General features: G+C 48.2%; 1 protein-coding gene and 1 long non-coding RNA gene across 7 annotated transcripts in view; one reads left to right on the top strand and one right to left on the bottom strand.

Annotated features, from left to right (window-relative positions):
- The window catches only part of ADGRL1 (adhesion G protein-coupled receptor L1), a 43,030-nt gene extending 38,089 nt beyond the window's left edge, over window positions 1-4,941 (top strand). For 4 of the 6 annotated variants that reach the window (XM_036846500.1, XM_036846498.1, XM_036846501.1 and 1 more), the window contains 6 exons: window positions 510-678; window positions 1,973-2,101; window positions 2,288-2,384; window positions 2,478-2,606; window positions 2,765-2,782; window positions 3,250-4,941. In XM_036846500.1, coding sequence (XP_036702395.1) covers window positions 510-678; window positions 1,973-2,101; window positions 2,288-2,384; window positions 2,478-2,606; window positions 2,765-2,782; window positions 3,250-3,992 — 1,285 coding nt within the window. In that variant the 3' untranslated portion in view covers window positions 3,993-4,941. The remainder of the gene's footprint in view (window positions 1-509; window positions 679-1,972; window positions 2,102-2,287; window positions 2,385-2,477; window positions 2,607-2,764; window positions 2,783-3,249) is intronic. The other 2 variants (XM_036846504.1, XM_036846502.1) reach the window with 1 other exon arrangement.
- LOC118892196 lies at window positions 649-20,073 on the bottom strand. Its single transcript, XR_005019254.1, has 3 exons — window positions 19,893-20,073; window positions 19,135-19,245; window positions 649-734 (listed from the first exon to the last, which is right to left on the bottom strand). It is a non-coding gene; the product is annotated as an uncharacterized LOC118892196 (long non-coding RNA).
- Window positions 20,074-20,121: the final 48 nt, after the last annotated feature.

Here is a 20,121-nt window from a genome sequence, read left to right as displayed (position 1 = left end):
GAAAACGTGGTATTAGCACATCCAGCTGTGGTTTTAAGCACATAATTGCTAAGGGTGAGACTGAGTTCAAAAAGTGAGTCCAGGGAATTCCCTGGCGGTCCAGTGGTTAGGACTCCGCACTTTCACTGCCAAGGGCACAGGTTCAATCCCTGGTCGGGGAACTAAAGATCCCACAAGCCATGCGACTCGGCAAAAAAAAAAAAAGAAGAAGAAAGTCCATTTCAGGGCAACTTAAAGACAGATAGGCAGCAAAAGATAGTTTAAAGGTCTGGAAATATGGCCAAAAGGATGAAGGATGCAGGAGAATGACTGGCTGTTCACAGAACCCTGACCCCTGACCTCTGCCTGCCCCTCAGGCTCAGCTTGGGTGAAAGTGTCACTGGGCAGGCCTGCTCACCCCAGGGCAGCATCCAGGCCCGCTCAAAGAGGGACACGCAGCAGGGCTCTGGGGGAGGCATCTCTGCTGGTGGGGACTTTGATATCCCTGTTCCCTCTCCACCCCTCTCCAGATCCTGGGCCCTGGGGGCCATTGCGCTGCTCTTCCTGCTGGGCCTCACCTGGGCTTTCGGCCTCCTCTTCATCAATAAGGAGTCGGTGGTCATGGCCTATCTCTTCACCACCTTCAACGCCTTCCAGGGGGTCTTCATCTTCGTCTTTCACTGCGCCTTACAGAAGAAGGTGAGGTCCAGGGAAGGGACCAGCTGCCTGCCTTCTGTAGTGGGACCTGTGTCTGCCTGGAGGGAAGCACAGGCTCACAGTCAGGGAGGATTTAGGCAGGGGTGAAGAGGGTTCTGGAAAAGAGCAGATACAGGGGCCTAGAGGAACGAGAAAGCAAGACAGATTTGGGGAGTTGGGAGAGCACGGGGCAGGGACGTGGTTGATGCACCCTCCCCACGGTGTAGGGCACAAGTCAAGCATGTGGAGGGAGATGACTCTGGGTGCCACCCAGACAGAACATTTCCGACTTTAATAGTTGTGGGATAAACTGTGAATTTTGTGGTGATAGGAAGTTTCTTTTTAAAATAAAGTGTGTTAAAGTCTGACTCTTAAAAAATATAAATTAAGGAGATAACAGAAGCAGAAGAATGTGGAGAAGGGTGTACGGGCAGTAGACTCAAGACTAAAGCCAGGGAAACTGAGCCAAGGCGTTTGTAGATTCATCCTGAAGGCAGTGGGGCGGCCCGGTCAGACTGTTGTTGGTCTTAGGGGACAGTGAGGTGGGTAAGGCTAAGGAGGGGATGAAGGAGGCAGTGATCACAAGTCTTGGATGCAAGGTTGACTATTCTGCTCAAAACTGTCCCATGGTCCTCATCGGACACACAGTGACAGTGACATCCTTACAGAGGCCCCCAGGCCCATACGGTCCAGCCTGGGCTTCCCCTTCTCTTCCCTTCCCTCCAGCCGTGCTCTGTCTTCTGCTCCCTCAGACACCTAGACATGGACCCTCCCCGGGGCTTGTCCCCTGCCCCTCCCCAGATATCCACAGGGCCCACTGCCTTCTTTTAGGTTTTTGCCGAAATGTCTCCTTAGTGAGGCCTCCCCTGATCTTTTTGAAATCGTGCCCCCGACCCCCACCACCAGCACTACCTAACTCCTGGCCATAGTTCTCGGCAGCACCTCACACCATCAGACACCCCACATAACGTACTGATTTTTCACCCGTGTTCAATCTCTGTCTGCTAGAAAATACCAGCTCTGAGAAGTAGGGCTTTGGGTCTGATTTGTGTCTGTCCTCGGGGCCTAAAGCACGCCTGGCATATAGAGGATGCTCATTAAAGATCTGTTGCGTGAATGAATGGATGAGAAATTATTGGTGGAGGTGGAGAAAGGAGGATGGGCCTGAGTGAGAAGAGAGCCTTCTTGGCTGGCTGTTGGGAGACAGGAGACAGTGGGGCTTCTGATGCCCACCAGGAGCTTGGTCGCTGGACCCCCAAGGCGGGGGCACCTACTGCCTGTCCTCCTCGGCCCCCAGGTGCATAAGGAGTACAGCAAGTGCCTGCGTCACTCCTACTGCTGCATTCGCTCCCCGCCCGGGGGCGCTCACGGCTCACTCAAGACCTCAGCTATGCGGAGCAACACCCGCTACTACACGGGGACCCAGGTATCCGGGCCGGGGGCTGGGGCGCCAGGCAGGGCTCCCTGGGGCTGAGTGTTGGACCCGAGAGCCCAAGAGGCAGGGCAGTTCTCTGCCCAGGTCCCTGGTGGTGCTCATCAGGCAAGTGGTCTCAGAAAGATCATGGAGGGTGGGCGGCCCAAGGGCCCCCTCACGTCTGAGCTGTGTCCCCAGAGCCGAATCCGGAGGATGTGGAACGACACCGTGAGGAAACAGACGGAATCCTCTTTCATGGCGGGCGACATCAACAGCACACCCACCCTGAACCGAGGTGAGACTGGATCCCTCACCCCCGGCTTCAGTCCCTCAAGATTCCCGAGCCCGGGTCTCCTGGCCGCCTTGTGACCTCTGACCTCCTGGGCAGGTACCATGGGGAACCATCTGCTGACCAACCCTGTGCTGCAGCCCCGTGGGGGCACCAGCCCCTACAACACTCTCATTGCCGAGTCAGTGGGCTTCAATCCTTCCTCACCCGCCGTCTTCAACTCCCCAGGTGAGAGCACTCTGGTGCCAGGAGAGGGTGACAGCCCAGGTCAGGTGGCGGGGGGTCTCCGCTTGGGGCATCCTCGTGCCTCCTGAACTGGAGCCGAGACTTGGCATCCTGAGCCCGCTCTCACCTTCTCTCTTTTCCCTCCTGGCCGGCGCCTGCAGGGAGCTACCGGGAACCCAGTAAGTGTGACTATTTCCTGGTAACATTTCCAAGGCCGGGAGGGGAACGTGACAGTGCCCTCCTCAGATGGCCTAACTTAGAAGAACTCGAGTGCCCCCCCGCACACACAAGCAGACAGTCTCTGGCTTGGCAGCTGGCTGGAGGCTGTTGCATTAGGTGGGGAATGAAGGTGATGGGGGGTCAGAGCGTTGGAAAGGGACCTGGTCACCCAGATCTCCGCATACTGCTGAGACTCTATGCCCCCAGCTGGGAGGGGACCCTGGGGGAACTGGTCCCCACACGTACCTCCACTAGTCTTCTGCTGAGCTGGTGTCCCCACTGCCAGTGAGGAAGGGAGGGAATACAAGTCCCCAGGGGCAGGGGTGAAGCCAGGGAAAGCCAGGTGAAAGCAGGCACCCCCCTCCACATGGCCTGCGCCCCTCTCGCTGCCCGGCTCTCCTTCTGAGCAGCTCCCTTCTGCCTGCAGAGCACCCCTTGGGAGGCCGAGAAGCCTGCGGCATGGACACGCTGCCCCTCAACGGCAACTTCAACAACAGTTACTCCTTGCGAAGCGGGGATTTCCCTCCAGGGGACGGGGCCCCCGAGCCGCCTCGAGGCCGGAACCTGGCCGACGCTGCCGCCTTTGAGAAGATGATCATCTCGGAGCTGGTGCACAACAACCTTCGGGGTGGCAGCAGCGGAGCCAAGGGCCCTCCACCGCCTGAGCCCCCCGTGCCGCCAGTGCCAGGGGGCAGCGGCGAGGAAGAGGCAGGCGGGCCCGGGGGTGCTGACCGGGCAGAGATCGAACTTCTCTACAAGGCCCTGGAGGAGCCACTGCTGCTGCCCCGGGCCCAGTCGGTGCTGTACCAGAGCGATCTGGACGAGTCGGAGAGCTGCACAGCGGAGGACGGGGCCACCAGCCGGCCCCTCTCCTCCCCTCCGGGCCGGGACTCCCTCTACGCCAGCGGGGCCAACCTGCGGGACTCGCCCTCCTACCCGGACAGCAGCCCCGAGGGGCCCAGTGAGGCCCTGCCCCCACCCCCACCTGCACCCCCTGGCCCCCCCGAAATCTACTACACCTCGCGCCCGCCGGCCCTGGTGGCCCGGAACCCCCTGCAGGGCTACTACCAGGTGCGGCGGCCCAGCCACGAGGGCTACCTGGCGGCCCCAGGCCTCGAGGGGCCAGGGCCCGATGGGGATGGGCAGATGCAACTGGTTACCAGTCTCTGAGGGACCTCACGGACCAGGGGCTGGTGTCCCAGGCCGGGGATTGAACCCTGGGTAGGGCTTTGGTGGGAGAGGGAGACCGATGGAGACAGTGGCTGCTGGGCCACTCTCTCCAGGTGCCCCTTGGCCATGGGCCCTCCAGGCCCCTCGGGGACTCTGCTCTGGGGGCCCGAGGTGCAGGGTTCACAGACAGGGTTTCCCACCAGCCATGTGCACCAGCTCAATTTGGGGCAAGTGCAGTGAGGAACCAGGAGGTCCCCAGGGGAGTGAGGAAGGAGAAATTGGAAGGGTGCAGCCCACTCTTGACTTCCCCCTCCCACCCCCTACTCTTCCTACTCCCTGGAGGGGAGTGAGGGCTCTGGTTTCCCTGGGTCAAAGGCCCTGCTGGATGGAACCCGTCAGCTGCTCCTCTCTTTGCAGCCTGAGTGCTGCCAGTTGCACCGGGATGGAGCAGTGGGGACGGGACAGATGGACAGGTTCCTCTGCACTACAGTTCCCTGCTCCACAGAGACTGGGGCCTCTGGCCGGGGACAGAGCCCTAGCGGGGAGAAAGCCCCAGGGCAAGAGGAATGGGCGGTTGTGGCTGGTGGTTTAAAGGTGGAACTTTCTCTGAAGCTCCTTCTCTCTGCTCTTCGTCCCAGCCTTCCCAGCAAGCCTGCCCCCCTCAGCCCTCCTTGAGTGCACCCAATGACCCCCTCCCTTGGGGCGACTCCTGATGAAGCACAACTCCCCGCAGGGCCCCCAGCCCACAGGGGTGGCCATATTTGAGCAGTTCCCAGTCCTGTGGGCTTGGCTATCTGGGGAGCAGATTTTGGGTCTGGATCTCCCTGGGGAGTGGGTCCTGGGCTTGGATCTTTCCCTAGGGGGCCCTCTTACCCCTTCCCTCTCTCCTCTTCCTCCGTCCCCATTGCTGTAAATATTTAAAAAAAAAGGAAAAGGAAAAAAAAAAAAAGACAAAAAAAGAAAAAGAAAATCTCATCACTTGAAGCCACCAGGAGCCTGCGGCCCGGCCAGCCCGGGATTTCTCCGGAGCAGAGCTGCACCGCTGGGCCCTGGCAGCCAGGACTTCTCTGTGTACGTGTGCATCCCCAGCCGGGTGGGCGGGCCGCCAGAGCAGCTTTTTACAATCCAGAGACAGAAAACAAAATCTAGAAGCAGCATCGAAACAAAGAACCCGTTTCCTTTCCGGCACCCGGCACCCGTTTCTGTTGCCTCCTTCCCTGATCCGCCTCTCCCTGGCATCAGTCAGCCCTCCTGGGGCGTGTACCTCACTGCCTGCCCCAGGACTTGGGGCCTGTCTCCCCGTCCCCTCCCCACTGGCCCAGGGGAGGCACCCTCACACCCAAAGATGCTTTTGCCAAGGTGGCTGCACTGTCCCTTTGAGTTCCTGCTTCTTGTATATTGCTTCTGGGACTTGGCCTGGGAGGAAGGGGCTGATTTCCCACCTAGAGAGGTTGAGAGGGGAAGGAAAATGAGGGCAGCAGGGTTTGACAGATGACTGAGAAGGGAGGGCTGGGAGCGGTGAGGTGGTTCTCCTTCATGGGGTGGGGAGGCCAAAGGTGAGAGATTGCCTTCCCTACCCAACACACTCCCGCAGGGGAGGCAAAGCCAGGTACCAGGGCCTGGCTAGGGTCAGGACACCCATGTTCAGAGGGCTCAACCCCAAACCTGCAGATGCTGGAAGCTCCAGGCTTGGGATGTCTCCTGAGTACCTCTCCCAGTCCCCTCTCCAGTCTGTCACCCTGGCCTTCCCAGCAACACCCCCCCCCCAACTCTTTGGGGGTAGCATAGTCCCACTGCCATACTAGCCCAGCCCTGTCATTTGCCATTTCCCCAGGGGTGGCCCTCCACCTCCGCTCTGACCCCTCATCTCTTTTGTCCCTCCCTCTTTTCTCACAAGTGCCATGAGTTTTCAAACATCTTTGGGTCTCAGCCTGCTGCTGCCATGAACTTTGGGTTAAGGGGGAGGAACTCCAGGGAGGAACTGGGGGAAAGGGACAGATAGGTGGCTGGAGGGACCCTTTTTGCTGCTAGAAAGCCCCTCCCTTCTCCTGAGGAGCTAGGGCTGGCTTGTCCCCATCAGGGGAGAAGGGGCCAGACCAAAGATGGTGGTTTGTCCCACATTGGGGGACAGGTGTGGGGAGAAGGTAAAGGTGGGTTCCATCTGTTTTCTGGTAGGGAGTTTTAACCCGTTTCACCAGACCATGGGTGAGTCTGGATGGGGAGGTGAAGTAAGGATAGGAACGGTCTTGCGTGGATGGCTCTGTGAGGAGGGCAGGAGACAGCTCCGTGGCTTTCCTTGGCTTCACTAAGCCAGGAACTCCTCTTTGGGGAGGGGTGGCTAGAGACCTGTGAAGAGCTGGTGGGAGACAAGGATAGATGGAAGAGTGGGCCGGGCCCAGGCATCAGCCCCGCTAGATTCAGAGAATGCCTCTGACCAGCAAAGAGGTCTGGAAGAGAGGGTGGGGTAGGAGAGTTCCCAGGGGGACTGCGGAGCAAGCAAGGAGTCCTGCGTCCTCTCCCCTGCCCAGTCCTCCTTTTATCTCTCCAGACTCTGACAGTCAAAGGGAGAGAGAGGGTACAGCGGGTCCCTTGGTTCCCATTCCAGCCAGAATCACCAAGGTGGATTCCCAGGCCTCAGAGTTGGGTGGCAGGGCCCCCTGGTAGGGCTGGAAACCACTGCAGTCCAGCACAAAGCTACCCCGAGAGCCCAGGTGTCCCCCCCACCCCAACCAGACCTGGTGCCTTGATGCCCCCACCCCAGCTGGGACGGTATAAAGAAGGAAGGGTCTTGGTTTCCTCTCCTACTCCCTTTCTTGGGCTCCTGAATTCATTTGCTTTCAAATCTTGTTATTTTTCTCTGGGTTTGGTGGGGGTTTTTTGGCTTTGGTTTTGGTTTTCCTTGCCTTTTTCTCTGTGTCTCCACCTCCTTCCCTGTGTCTTTCTCACTGTCTCTGTGTTCTCCTTCTCTTACCCTCAATTTCTCTCTGTCCATTTGGGCCTCCTCCCTCTTCTCCCATGCCCCCAGTCCCTCCTTGGTCTCCTTTTCGATATGCCAAACCAATTTTGGGTCGAGTGCATTTAACGAGAACAAAACAAAAGGCTCATAACAAGAACGTTTCAGAAAAAAAAAAGTTTAAAAAAATTGTTGAGTCAAAAAAAAAAATCAAACAATAAAGAAATTAAGATTTCTTGGAATGACAAGAGTGGCGTGACTCATTTGCGGGGGGAGGCAAGAAACAGGTGAGTGGATCTGCACAGAGCACCCCCGTGAGGCTGGGACCGAGTGAGGAACCTGCACTGCCGCATTTAGAACCCACAGCAGAGGACTGGTGAGTCACAGAATCATTAATGTTTATAGAACTTGGTAGGTTCAAGGGCCTGCTAGGCAATTCAGGTGCAATTTCTCTCTGAATCCTCATAAATGCTCTGGGCGGAGGTTATTCGAGCTCCGTTTTACAGATGGGGAAACTGAGGCTTATAGCACCTGGATGCACATACAAGTCTCTGTGGGCCAGGCCACTGTGCCATGTTGCGCCTCAAGCCCTTCTCAGCCTGGACTTCGGTCCACAGGCTATATTAGAGCATAGCATAGGAACTGTATGCTGTGCCTGTCTGATTCCAACTGCTATTCCTAGACTCCCACACGTTACTGGAATGGTGCATTTTTGATCATGACAGCACAGTGGAATTGCATCACGTGTATTTCACATTCTCACAGTGCTCAGAGAGAGAGGAATGACCAAGCAGTGCAAGCACCTCTCTCCATGCCCCTCTGCCCTCAACACTGGCGTCCAGGATGCCGCACTCAGCCATTCCTCCTCCCCACTCCCCAGCTACTCCTTCCCAGTCTCCACACTGGTTCCTTCTCATCTCCTGACCTCTTAATGTTGGCGAGCCCAAGGGCTCAGCCTTGGACCTTTACCTACACTCACTCCCTGGGAAATCTCATCCCATTAAATGGTTTTTAAATACAGTTGACCCTTGAGCAACACAGGTTTGAACCACACAGGTCCACTTAGATGAGGATTTTTTGCAATAAGTATATTGGAAAAATTCTTGGAGATTTGCGACAATTGGAAAAAACTCGCAAATGAACCATGTAACCTAGAAATACCAAAAAAATTAAGAAAGAGGTATGTCATGAATGCACAGAATATATGTAGATACTAGTCTATTTTATCATTTACTACCATAAAATACATACATATCTATTATAAAAAGTTAAAATTTATCAAAAGTTATGCACACACTGACAAACCGTACACAGCCCCATCGACTGCACTAGGCTACCATAAAGCAATCATATTGCTGCTTCTTCATTATCAGTGCATGAATCATTATACCTGTAAATAAAAATGAATCTCCTTTTCACATTTTCTTTTCATTTTTGATGTCTAGTGTTAGTAATATGTGTAATATCTACAGTGTTTTTTATAAGACAATATTGATGTAGGTACTGACAGACGATTCATCTTGTAAATAGATGATGTAAGCTTTCGGTATTGATAAATACAGTACAGTATTGTAAATGTACCTTCTCTTCCTTACAATTTTCTTAATAACAGTTTCTTTTCTATTGCTTACTTTCATGTAAGAAGACAGTATATAATACATATACAAAATATGTGTTAATTGACTGTTTATGTCATGGTTAAGGCTTCCAGTCAACAGCAGGCTATTAGTAGTTAAGTTTTGGGGGAGTCAAAAGTTATACATGGAGGGACTTTGCTGGTGGTCCAAGTGGTTAAGAATCCATGCTTTCACTGCAGAGGGCACAGGGTCGGGGAACTAAGATCCCCGCATGCCACAGTGTAGCCAAAAAAAAAAGTTATACATAGATTTTTGATTGCACAGGGGTCAGCACCCCTAACCCCTGCATTTTTCAAGTGTCAGCTGTACTATCTATTATGCTGATGACTTCCAAATGTAGAGCTCCAGCCTGAACTTCCATCTTGAGATCCAGATTCATTTACATCCAACTACCCACTCCGCATCTCCCCCTGGGTGTCTGATAGGATCTCAGACTTAAATCCAGTTCCACGCACACGCATCTCCCCCTGGGTGTCTGATAGGATCTCAGACTTAAATCCAGTTCCACGCACACGTACACACACACCACTGTTCCAGTTCCTCCCACAGGCTTCCCCACCTTGATTAATGGCAAGTCCATCCTGAGACTCAAGATAAGACCCTTGGAGCCTCCCTTGAACTCACTCATTGTTTCATACCCCATATCTAATCTGACAGTAGATGCAGTAGTGCCTCTAACTTTGAAATATCCAGAATTAACTAGTTCTCACTACTTTGGTTCAAGCCACCACTGTCTCTCACCAGCACCACTGTAACAGTCCCCTAACTAGCTCCCTTGTCCCTCTTCAGGCTTTTCTCAACACACAAAACAGAGTGATCTCAGTAAGCGTATTTTTGTCCCTCCTCTGCTCAAAACTTTCCAAAGGCCTCCTCTCTCACCCAGACGAAACGCTAAGGTCAGCACAGTGGCCCACAAGGCCCTACAGCATCAGATTTCATCCCTACGGCTCTCCTCCTTCCCTCCACTCCAGCCACACTGGGGTGCTCACCGTCCACAAACATGCAGGCACCCTCCTGCCTGCCTCAGGGCCTTTACACTGGCTGTTCCTAGGGTTCACCTATTCTCCCTGCAGGGCTTATGAAAATAAGAGCTTCCCAGCAGGCTTTCCCAGGCTACTCCATTTAAATTGCAATTGGCCACTCCAGAACTTCCTAACCCCTGTCTTGCTTTGTCTCCCATAGTGCTCCCATCTCACAAACTGCCTTTTTTGCTTGTTTATTGTCTGCCTCCCCCACCAGAAAATAATGTACAATGGGCTGTTTTTTCACCGCTGTTCCCTACTGTTTAGCACAGTGTCTGGCACACACTAGGTGCTCAATAAATATTTGTTAAAGGACACAAAGCTGAATGGAGCATAGGACACAGAGTAGGCCTGAGATGAGAGTTAAGACCATTCCCTCAGCTGCTCAGTTCCCATGCACCTCTCACTGTGTGATGCTGTTGTTAATGCAGCATGGCCCTGAAATCCGAGTTCAGAAGTTTAGCTGGTGCCCAACCCTATCCTATGCTGAAAAGGAACTGGTTCTACTGGACTTACTGAGAGATGCTCTGTGAGCAAATTCAGGAGCTTTAAGTGTAAACTTAATTACTTATGATTTTGACCTCATGCTCTGACTTTGAAATTTAATCCTAGCATAAGATGAGATTCTACAACACAGCCAGTTCTTCCACCTTTTTGTCCTTTACTTTCCCGGCACTGTACACATCCGACTCCTCTACACACACAGTGAAACCTGCTGTGCCTGACAACCTGTGACCCTCAGTGGTTGTTAGTGGCACTGTACACACTTGGGACAACCATTAGCATGTGCCCTGGAACAATAACATTTATGTTGATATTCATTTCAAAGCTCTTTCCTACATTTCATCTTATTTAATTATCACAAGATATATACTATTATCCCCATATATCAGATGAGGAAACTGAAGTTAGGGTGATTAAATGACTTACTCAAAAAAATAAGATTACTATGCAGTTCAAAGTGCCCACACCCAGTAGATGCTTTACATATGCTGTCCAATTTAATCCTTTCAACCACGCAGTGAGGCAGGTTTTAGTTAGCTCCAATATACAACTGCAGAAGCTGAAGCCCAGAACGGTTCAAGAACATACCCGTGTTCACTCAGCTAGTAAGAGAAAGGTGGACCAGGCCTCCCTCTTGGTCTTCCTATCCCAGGGGCGGCATTGAGGGCTGTCTGCACCCCGCTGCAGTTGCCCAGGCCCCATCGCTGCCCACCAACCCCACTCAGCATTCACTAAGGGAAGCTGGCTATCTGGTGCCCCACATCAGAGGAGACGCCCACTAATCACGCCACACCCTGATGGTCCCTACGTAGCTAGTATGTTAGGACTGTCCAGAGTGGACTCACGTGTGTTAAGCCAGAGGGAAGGTCTTAATGCAGAGCAACAGAGGATTCGCTTCAGATCCCCAAAGGCTTGAAAGCACTGGAGCCTCTGCCGTTGAGAAAACCTCCTCTCTCCCGTGAACTCTTGGGAAGGCCTAGGGGTGCCAGGCTGAGGCTACTCCTTTATCCCTACAATATCCTCAGGCTTATTCTGCTTCTCTCTTACCCTTTCAAACATCTCAGTCATGGCAATGAGCTGTGATGACAGGACCCTCCCCCATTTATATCCCTTCTTACTTCACTGGGACTCTCCTTGACCAAAACCCTTGCAACCACTACTCTTTTCTATCTGTCCTGCCCCACTGTCTTCCATCAACCTTTGCCTCCGTCCAAGTGATCCCAGCTTCTCACAACTGAAGCCCTCACTTTAAGCCAACCAGTCCTCTCCTGGGAATTGATCCTAAGGAACCATGCATGTGCATGAAGACAGCGACAAGAAAGTTCGCTGTAGTAAGGCTTCTAAGAGTGAAACAAAAGAGAGAATCTAAAATTTTAGCATAGAAAACTGTTACATAAATAATGCACATCCATAAACAGAATACCATGCAGCCATTCAAAATGATAATGCAGAAGAACACTAAAGGACGTGGAAATATATTCATAATAATACTAAGGGTAAAAACCTAGATATAAAAAACAGGGTAAAGTATGACCTTACTTTTGCTTTGTTTTGATGGCATGTATATACAAAAAGTGTGTGTATACAAATATGAAACTGTGTATATGTACAAGTGTATGTGTGTATGTGTATATGTGTGTATAAATATAAAATATATGCAGGGACTTCCCTGGTGGTGCAGTGGTTAAGAATCCGCCTGCCAATGCAGGGACACAGGTTCGAGCCCTGGTCCAGGAAGATCCCACATGCCGTGGAGCGACTAAGCCTGTGCACCACAACTACTGAGCCTGCACTCTAGAGCCCGCATGCCACAACTACTGAGCCCACGTGCCACAACTACTGAAGCCCACGTGCCTAGAGCCCCTGCTCCGCAACACGAGAACCCGCCGCAATGAGAAGCTCGTGCACCATCTCTCTGCAACTAGAGAAAGCCAGTGTGCAGCAACGAAGACCCAACGCAGCCAAAAAATAAATAAATAAACGTTTTAAAAAAAGAAAAAAAAATTTTAATTGCTTTTAAAAAATAATAAAATAAAATATATGCAGAATATAAAGCTATACACCAGAACATTAACGGGGTAATTTTAACTTTCGTGCAACTCTGTATTTTAAAAATTGTTTGCATTAATATATATTACTTTTGTAATAGGAAAAAGTATTTGTGTGTCCCACTTTCTATGGAAGAACAAAGGCCAAGAATGACCAGCACAAATGGAAGCAGAAAGAACAAGGTGGGGAACTAGCCTTACCAAGACTGGTTATAGCGTGGTAATATTTAAGTCAATGTGGTATTTGGCACAGGAAGAGACAAAAAGTCCAATGGAAGAGACCTGTGACTAGATGGAAACTTGCTCTAGGCAGAGATTACAAATCACTAGGAAAAGGATGGATTAATCCAGAGGATCTTATATTTTTTTGGTCTTGAGACCCCTTTACCCTTTTAAAAATTAATGAGGATAGGGAGGGGGATGACTGGGCGGAGCACAGAGGATTTTTAGGGCCGTGAAAATACTCCGTATGATACTGTAATGATGAATGTATGTCATACATTTCTCCAAACCCATAGAATGTACGCCAAGAGTGAACATTAACGTAAGCTGTGGATTTTAGGTGATAATGATGTGTCAATATAGGTTCATCAATTGTACACAAATTCACCACTTTGGTGGTGGATGTTAATGATGGGGGATACTATGCATGTGGGAGGGGGAGGGGTATATGAGAAATCTATGTCATGAACCTAAAACTGCTCTAAAAAAAATTAAATCTTTTTAAAAAAAATTAATGGGGACCCTAATGAGCTGTTGTTTATGAGGATAGAGATTATATCTATTTATATTTACTGAATTGGAAATTAAAACTGAGCAAAATTTTTAAATATTTAACTATATTAAATTGGTTAATAAATCTACTAAATGTTAAAATAAATAACCTATTTTATTAAAAAATAACTATATGCATATTTTTAAAACAAAGTAGTGCAAAGAATGGCATTGTTTTACATTTTTGTAAAACTCCTACTGTCTGGTGTAATGAAAGACAGCTGTATTCTCACATCAGGCTTCTGCAATCAATCTGTTGCAATATGCTGTTTTGGTTGAAGTATGTGAAGAAAAGCCAGACTCACAAAGATACATAGTTGGAAAAGGGAGGCGTGTCAGAGCCTTTTCAGCTAATTGGGGATATTTTACTTTGTTACTATACCGAAACTCAACAAGTGGTGGTATATTAAAGTTAGTTACAATGTTGAATATGAAACTGTATCAATAAACTTTTCATACTCTGTTACATTGAAACCCATTGGTCTATCTTACAAATTTTAATTGATCTTTTATGACTGATTTTGTAACATCATGCATTGGTCTTTAGGAAAATATTGATATGCTGAGTTATTACATTTCACTCTACAGTATTTTTAAAATATATGTTAATAATATCACCACTGATCTCATCAGGAAAACCTTTAAATATTGAAAAGTTGTCAGGCTCGTGGTGGTGAATAAAAGTTTCCTAAATGTCTAAGTTTTGCTTAAAAGCTCAAATATTATCATTGGCAACACACTGTTAATTTTCCTCCAAGTGACCACTCACTGCATTTGTTTCTGAGAATATACATGGCATATATCCTAATCTGAATAATTAATAATCAGCAATTATTCAAGTAAAAATTGTGTTCATGAAAAAAGTCAGCAGTTCTACCTCCACTCAAACAACTGTACATTACCTCAAGTACCATCATTCTCCAGCATGCAATAGAAGTGCTCTATGCAAGCGTCCCATTTCACCACCCAGAATATTAGAAAGACCTGCTGTAGGGCTAAGCTTTAACACAATTACTACTTTCACTGCTTCTTCAAGGACATTCTTAAGTGAAACTGTTTTAACATTGAGTGTGTGTGTGGTGGTGAGGAATACAGTGACAACCACTACCACAATATAGTGACACTGCACTGATTCCTGCTAAGGGGCCAGCAGTTTTACCCACTGTTTTTGTACCAATAGTGCACAGACAACACAGCACAAATGAGAAAGGCAAATAATGCCTTAGAATTATTATGAAAATAGTTTATCTCATGGATACCCTAAAAGGTTCTTGGGGATCCCCAGGGGATCACATTTTGAGAACCACTGGACTACTCAATAAATGGAGCTGGGACACCTGGTTATCCAAATGAAAAAAATTAAACCTACCTCACATCATAAACAAAAATAAATTCCAGATTGTTTTTTTTTAAGCTAAATATGAAAAGTAGACCTTCCAGAAGAAAATACAGTAGGGTATCTTACTGATCACAGCGTAAGATTTCTTAAGCAAGACACAAAACACCACAAACTATAAGTAGATTCATAATTCTGATGACTTTAAAATAATGATGATGATGATGATGATAATAATAAATTCTGAACATCAGAAAACACCATACCTCAGATGTAAGAACTCCTGCACTCAGTAAGATGAAGACAATCCAGCAGGAAAATGGGCAAAGATATGAACAGGCAATTCACGAAAGGCAAATGGTAAATAAACATGAAAAAAGCTCAATCTCACTATTAATCATGGTAATGCAAACTGAAACCAATAATTTTCACACCCATCATAAAGACAAACATGTAAGAGTCTGACAATAGCAAGTACGGACAAGGACACTGAGCAATAGCAACAATGCTGGTGGGAGTGAGAACTGGAACAATCATCTTGAAGAACAAACTGGCAATATCTAGTAACAGTGAATATTCCCCAAACCCAGCAGTTCAACTCCTAGGGAAACTCCTGCATGTGTACACAAAGAGCCATGCACAACAATGAACATTACAGCACTGTTTGTAAGAGTAGAAAACTGGAAACAAGCTAAATACCAAGGAAGAGGTAGATGGATAAGTAAACACTGTCCAACAAAACTTTTGGTGATCACAGAAGTATTCTTTATCTAAGCTGTCTAATGCGATAGCCACTAGCCACAGGTGTCTATTAAACATATGAAATGTGGCTAAGTGACTGGGGAATTGAATTTTTCATTTAATTTTGATTAACTGAAATATAAATAGCCACATGTGGCTAGTGGTTACTACATCAGACAGCACAGCCATACACCAGTGAAAATAAACGACTAGAGCTATACACGTGTCACATATATACCTCTCAAAAGCATTATGTTTGGGGCTTCCCTAATGGCACAGTGGTTAAGACTCCGCCTGCCAATGCAGGGGACACAGGTTCGAGCCCTGGTTCGGGAAGATCCCACATGCCGCAGAGCAACTAAGCCCGTGCGCCATAACTACCGAGCCTGCACTCTAGAGCCCGCGCACCACAACTACTGAAGCCCACGCATCACAACTACTGAAGCCCGTGCACCCTAGAGCCCGTGATCCACAAGAGAAGCCACCGCAATGAGAAGCCCACGCACCGCAACGAATAGTAGCCCCCACTCGCTGCAACTAGAGAAAGTCTGCGCACAGCAACGAAGAACCAATGCATTCAAAAATAAATAAATTTATTATTTTTTTAAAGCATTATGTTTGACCCAAAAAAAGCAGCTTCAGAAGATAGGGCTGGGGGACTTCCCTGGTGGCGCAGTGGTTAAGAATCCGCCTGCCAATGCAGGGGACACGGGTTCGATCCCTGGTCCGGGAAGATCCCACATGCCGCGGAGCAACTAAGCCTGTGCACAACTACTGAGCCTGTGCTCTAGAGCCCATGCGCCGCAACTACTAAAGCCTGCGTGCCTAGAGCCCGTGCTCCACAACAAGAGTAAGCCACCGCAATGAGAAGCCCGCACACTGTAACAAAGAGTAGACCCCCCTTGCCGCAACTAGAGAAAAAGCCTGCGTGCAGCAACGAAGACCCAATGCAGCCAAGATTAATTAATTAATTATTTTTTTAAAAAAAAATGAAGGTAGGGCTGGGACCAGAGTGAAGCAAGCTAGGTGTCTAGAATGAAAATTTTAGGAGGCACTCACCCTCAGAGTCATGCAGGTACAGGTTGGCACTTGTGTGACTTGGAGGGTGTCTCCTTAAATGTTGTGACCTTGCTTTCCTCATCCTAGTTCCAGCCCTGTCGGGATATATGTGGTATGATACTGTGTTGGGGGTCCCCAAGATCATCCCTGACTCACTAGGAGGATTCACAGGATTTAGCATATAGCCTACTCAGGGTATGATTTCTTTTTTGTTGTTGTTCTTTGTTTTGTTTTGGTTTGGTTTTTTGCTTTTGTTTTTTTTTTGGCCACACCATGCGGCATGTGGGATCTTAGTCCCCGACCAGGGATCGAACCTATGCCCCCTGAAGTGGAAGCTCAGAGACCTAACCACTGGACCACCACGGAATTCCCCAGAGTATGACTTCTTACAGTGAAAGGATACAAAACAAAATCAGCCAAGGGAAAAGGTGCATGGGGCGAGGTCTGGAGGAAACCAGGCACAAGCTTCCAACAGTCCTCTCCTACTGGAGTTACAAAGGACGTGCTTAGTTCCTACAGCAGAGCTGTGACAACACGTGTGAAATGTTGTCCACCAGGAAAGCTCCTTAGAGATACAGTGCCCAGGGTATTGGGGTGGGGGGGGGGCAGCTGGTCAAGTACCAAACTTCCAGACTCCAGAAGGAAAGCAGGTGTTCGACACAAATCACATTGTTCGTACAATTTAGGCACCATGAGCCCCTTGTATTATTTAGGGAATGGTGTGAACCCTCCTGAAATCCAAGTTCCTAGACACCAGCCAAGGGCCAACCTTGCAAACAGGCCTTTCTAAGGAGAGCAGTCTCAGGCCTGCTATAGTTGACTCTTTTGTATAGAGTTGTAGAACATGACATACAATACTATACATAGTTTAAAGGCACATATTAAAGATATACAAACGTGCACTGAAAAATAAACACCAAAACCAGGATTGTAGTTATATCTGAAAACAAGGGGAGAGGAACGGGTTTGAGGCAGGGGTATATAAGACCTTTCAATTGCATCACTAATGTTTTACTTCTTAAGCTGGGTAATGGGTAAAAACATATTTGTCATAGCATTCCTTATGCTTGTTTTTGAGTGTGAGTGCACCTGAAATACTACATAAGAAAAATGATGACTTATCTCCTAATTACTATATGCGCTACTAACAGTTCATGTTTATGGTGTTTATGGAGTACTCTTCACATTCCAGGTACTATGCTAAGTCCTTTATATGGATTTACTCTTTTAAAAAAATTTATTGAACACTTCCTATGCTAAGCTCTGGCAATACACTGAGAGTTCAGTGTGAGACAGGTGAGATCTCTGTCCTCAACCAACTTTCAGTCTACTGAGGGATGATGAGAGATAAAAAGCACAATTAGGGAGTTCCCTGGTGGTCTAGTGGTTAGCATTCGGCGCTTCCACTGCTGTGGCCCAGGTTCAATCCCTGGTAGGGGAACTGAGATCCCGAAAGCCGTGTGGCCAAAAAAAAAAAGCACAATTAAAATCAACATATCTACAGATTCTGGTAAGTGCTCCTAAGATAATAAATAAAGCAGGCTTTTGTAATTAATTAAGGTCTACTTTAACTAGGGTGGTCCAAGAAGGCTTCTTTGGGAGAGACATTTGAGGTGAACCATAAATGATGAGAATGAGACAGCCACGCAATTATATGAAGGAAGCACATTCCAGGCAGAGGGAACAGCAAGTGCAAAACCCTGCAGCAGGAATAAGTTTGGTGTGTTGAAAGACGGGAAATGAAGTCAGCAGGGCTTGAGAGTGGTGACAAGAGGGAGACTGGTAGCTGAGGCTTGAGAGGTCAGCTGAAGCCAGTGTGCAGGGCCTCCTAAGCCACAGTAAAGATCTTAAGTTGCATTCTAAGTATGATAAGCCTTTGAAGGTTTTAAGCAGGGTAATGACATGATCTGGCTTACAACTGAAGATTATTCAGCCAGCTGTACGGAGAAGGCATTATAGACAGGGCCATTTTCTTCATTAGCACCACAGACATAATGCTCACGGCTGATGAGCTTTTCAGAGGCTATGAAAAGGTTGGGGCTGGGGATAAAGGAAAAAAAGTTCCATGATGCAAAAAGAAAACTACGAAGTTGTAATGAATAAATGTTTAATTAAATGTCTAGAAAACATATCATAACAACTTCATTCATCAAATTTCGTATTCATAAACAATCGAATTACATTTGGAAATAATTTTGAAAATTAGATTTTCTCAAGTCACAAAAATTCCCAAGGATGCCCAGTGACTGCCAAGAAATCATAACCAATTGTAATGTGAATTTTCATGCAGCCAAATCGTTTCAATGGGGGAAAAAAATCCTTTCGATTAAAAAAAAAAATTTATTTATTTTTTTAACTTAATGTGAGATAGAGATACAAATAATAATAATAATAATGCCTAGCATCATGAGGCCACAGAGGAGGCTGGATAAGAAATGATAGTGGCTTGCTCAACCTACCCCCACCTCTGGGAGGGGTGAAGGGCTGGAGATTGAGCTCAATCACCAGTGGTCAGTGATTTAATCAATCATGCCTAATGGAGCCTCCGTAACAACCCAAAAGGACAGGATTCAGAGAGCTTCTGGGTTGGTGAACACGTGGAGAATGGGGAGAGAGAGCGCGCTCAAAGAGCATGGAAGTTCAGAGACCGTGGAAGTTCCACACACCACCCCCCTTTCCCCATACCTTGCCCTCTACATCTCTTTCATCTGGTTCTTCCTGAGTTAGATCCTTCTATAATAAACCTGTAATCTAGTAAGTAAAAAAAAAATGCTAGTGATTTGAAACAGTACTGTTCAGGCTTACACTCTGAGTCTGAACACTGTCCAGGGGACCCTTGGAAAGGTTTCTCCCAGGAGAGGACATCTGAGCAGAGACCTGAATAACAAGAAGGCACCAGTCATGGCAAGAGCTGGAAGAAGAGATGGGGCTGCCATGTCAGATTTTTACGAAACTAAAAGAGGGTCAGTTTGGCTGGACTGAAGTTGGGGGCTGGGTGGGTAGTAAACAAAGCATGTAGAGTCTTGAAGACAATATTCTCATACTGAGAACAATAGAAAACCACTCACATTTTAAGTAGCGGGGGGGGGGGGTGGTGACTGATCCAATTTGTTTCAGATGTGCACTGTCCAATAGAGAAGCCACAGGGGATCACGAGCTCCTGAATGTGGCTAGTGCCGCTGTGAAACAGAACATTCCCGTCGCTTAACTTTCATCAATTAACATTTCAATTTAACACCGACAGAAGATTGAGCTCATGGGAAACTTTTAAGTATGCTGGGAACAGCTTGGGCATGTGAATCTATATTTCAACTGTAAATTTTATGAAACCTAAACTATTTCCGGTGAAAATGCAGCGTCCGGATCTCACAGATGTGGTATAAAGTGTAAAACACACAGGATTTCAAAGCCTTAGTACTAAGTAACAAAATGTAAGATACCTCAGTTGTATGTTTTTATACCGATCACATGTTGAAATGATATTATGGCTATATTAATTTTAGTATATTAAAATTAATTTAACTTTTTAAAACTTTTTTTTTTAACGTGGTTACTATAGAAAAGTGTAAAATTAGGTATGTTGCCGCTGGTGGAAGCACAGTGAGTGAGTGCGGAGGTCCCTCGAGTCTTCCAGACTGGGGGCCACGGTGGTCCGGCCTACGCCTGGGAGTGTGAAGAGAAGTTTCTAGATGTATCATGTAATCATAAGTCAGGACAGTCAATTTTCACGACCCCGTTCAATGGGCAGGGAAACGTGGCCTCGGGTAGTGAGTGGCAAAGGCCGGACTCGAACTCCCACTTACAGCGTTGTCCACATGAAACCTACCCAGAGGCTCTCAAGGGTGTAAGAACTGGATTCGAACCAGGCCCGACTCCCGGTCCCGGGATTCAGCGCGCCGCGTACCGGTCCCACCGTCTCCCCTCAAGGGTGAGTTAAACATTCACAACTTTCTCCCAGGCCGCTGGGCCTGAGGAGCCAGGAGCCCCTTCGAGCAACTTCCGGCAACGCTCACCAGCTGACAGACGCCAAAGGTACAAACGCTCCTCCTTCCTCT

The sequence above is a fragment of the Balaenoptera musculus genome, chromosome 3 (assembly GCF_009873245.2).
Source record: "Balaenoptera musculus isolate JJ_BM4_2016_0621 chromosome 3, mBalMus1.pri.v3, whole genome shotgun sequence".
Classification (NCBI taxonomy): domain Eukaryota; kingdom Metazoa; phylum Chordata; class Mammalia; order Artiodactyla; family Balaenopteridae; genus Balaenoptera; species Balaenoptera musculus.
This window is presented reverse-complemented; position numbering and strand designations above follow the sequence as displayed.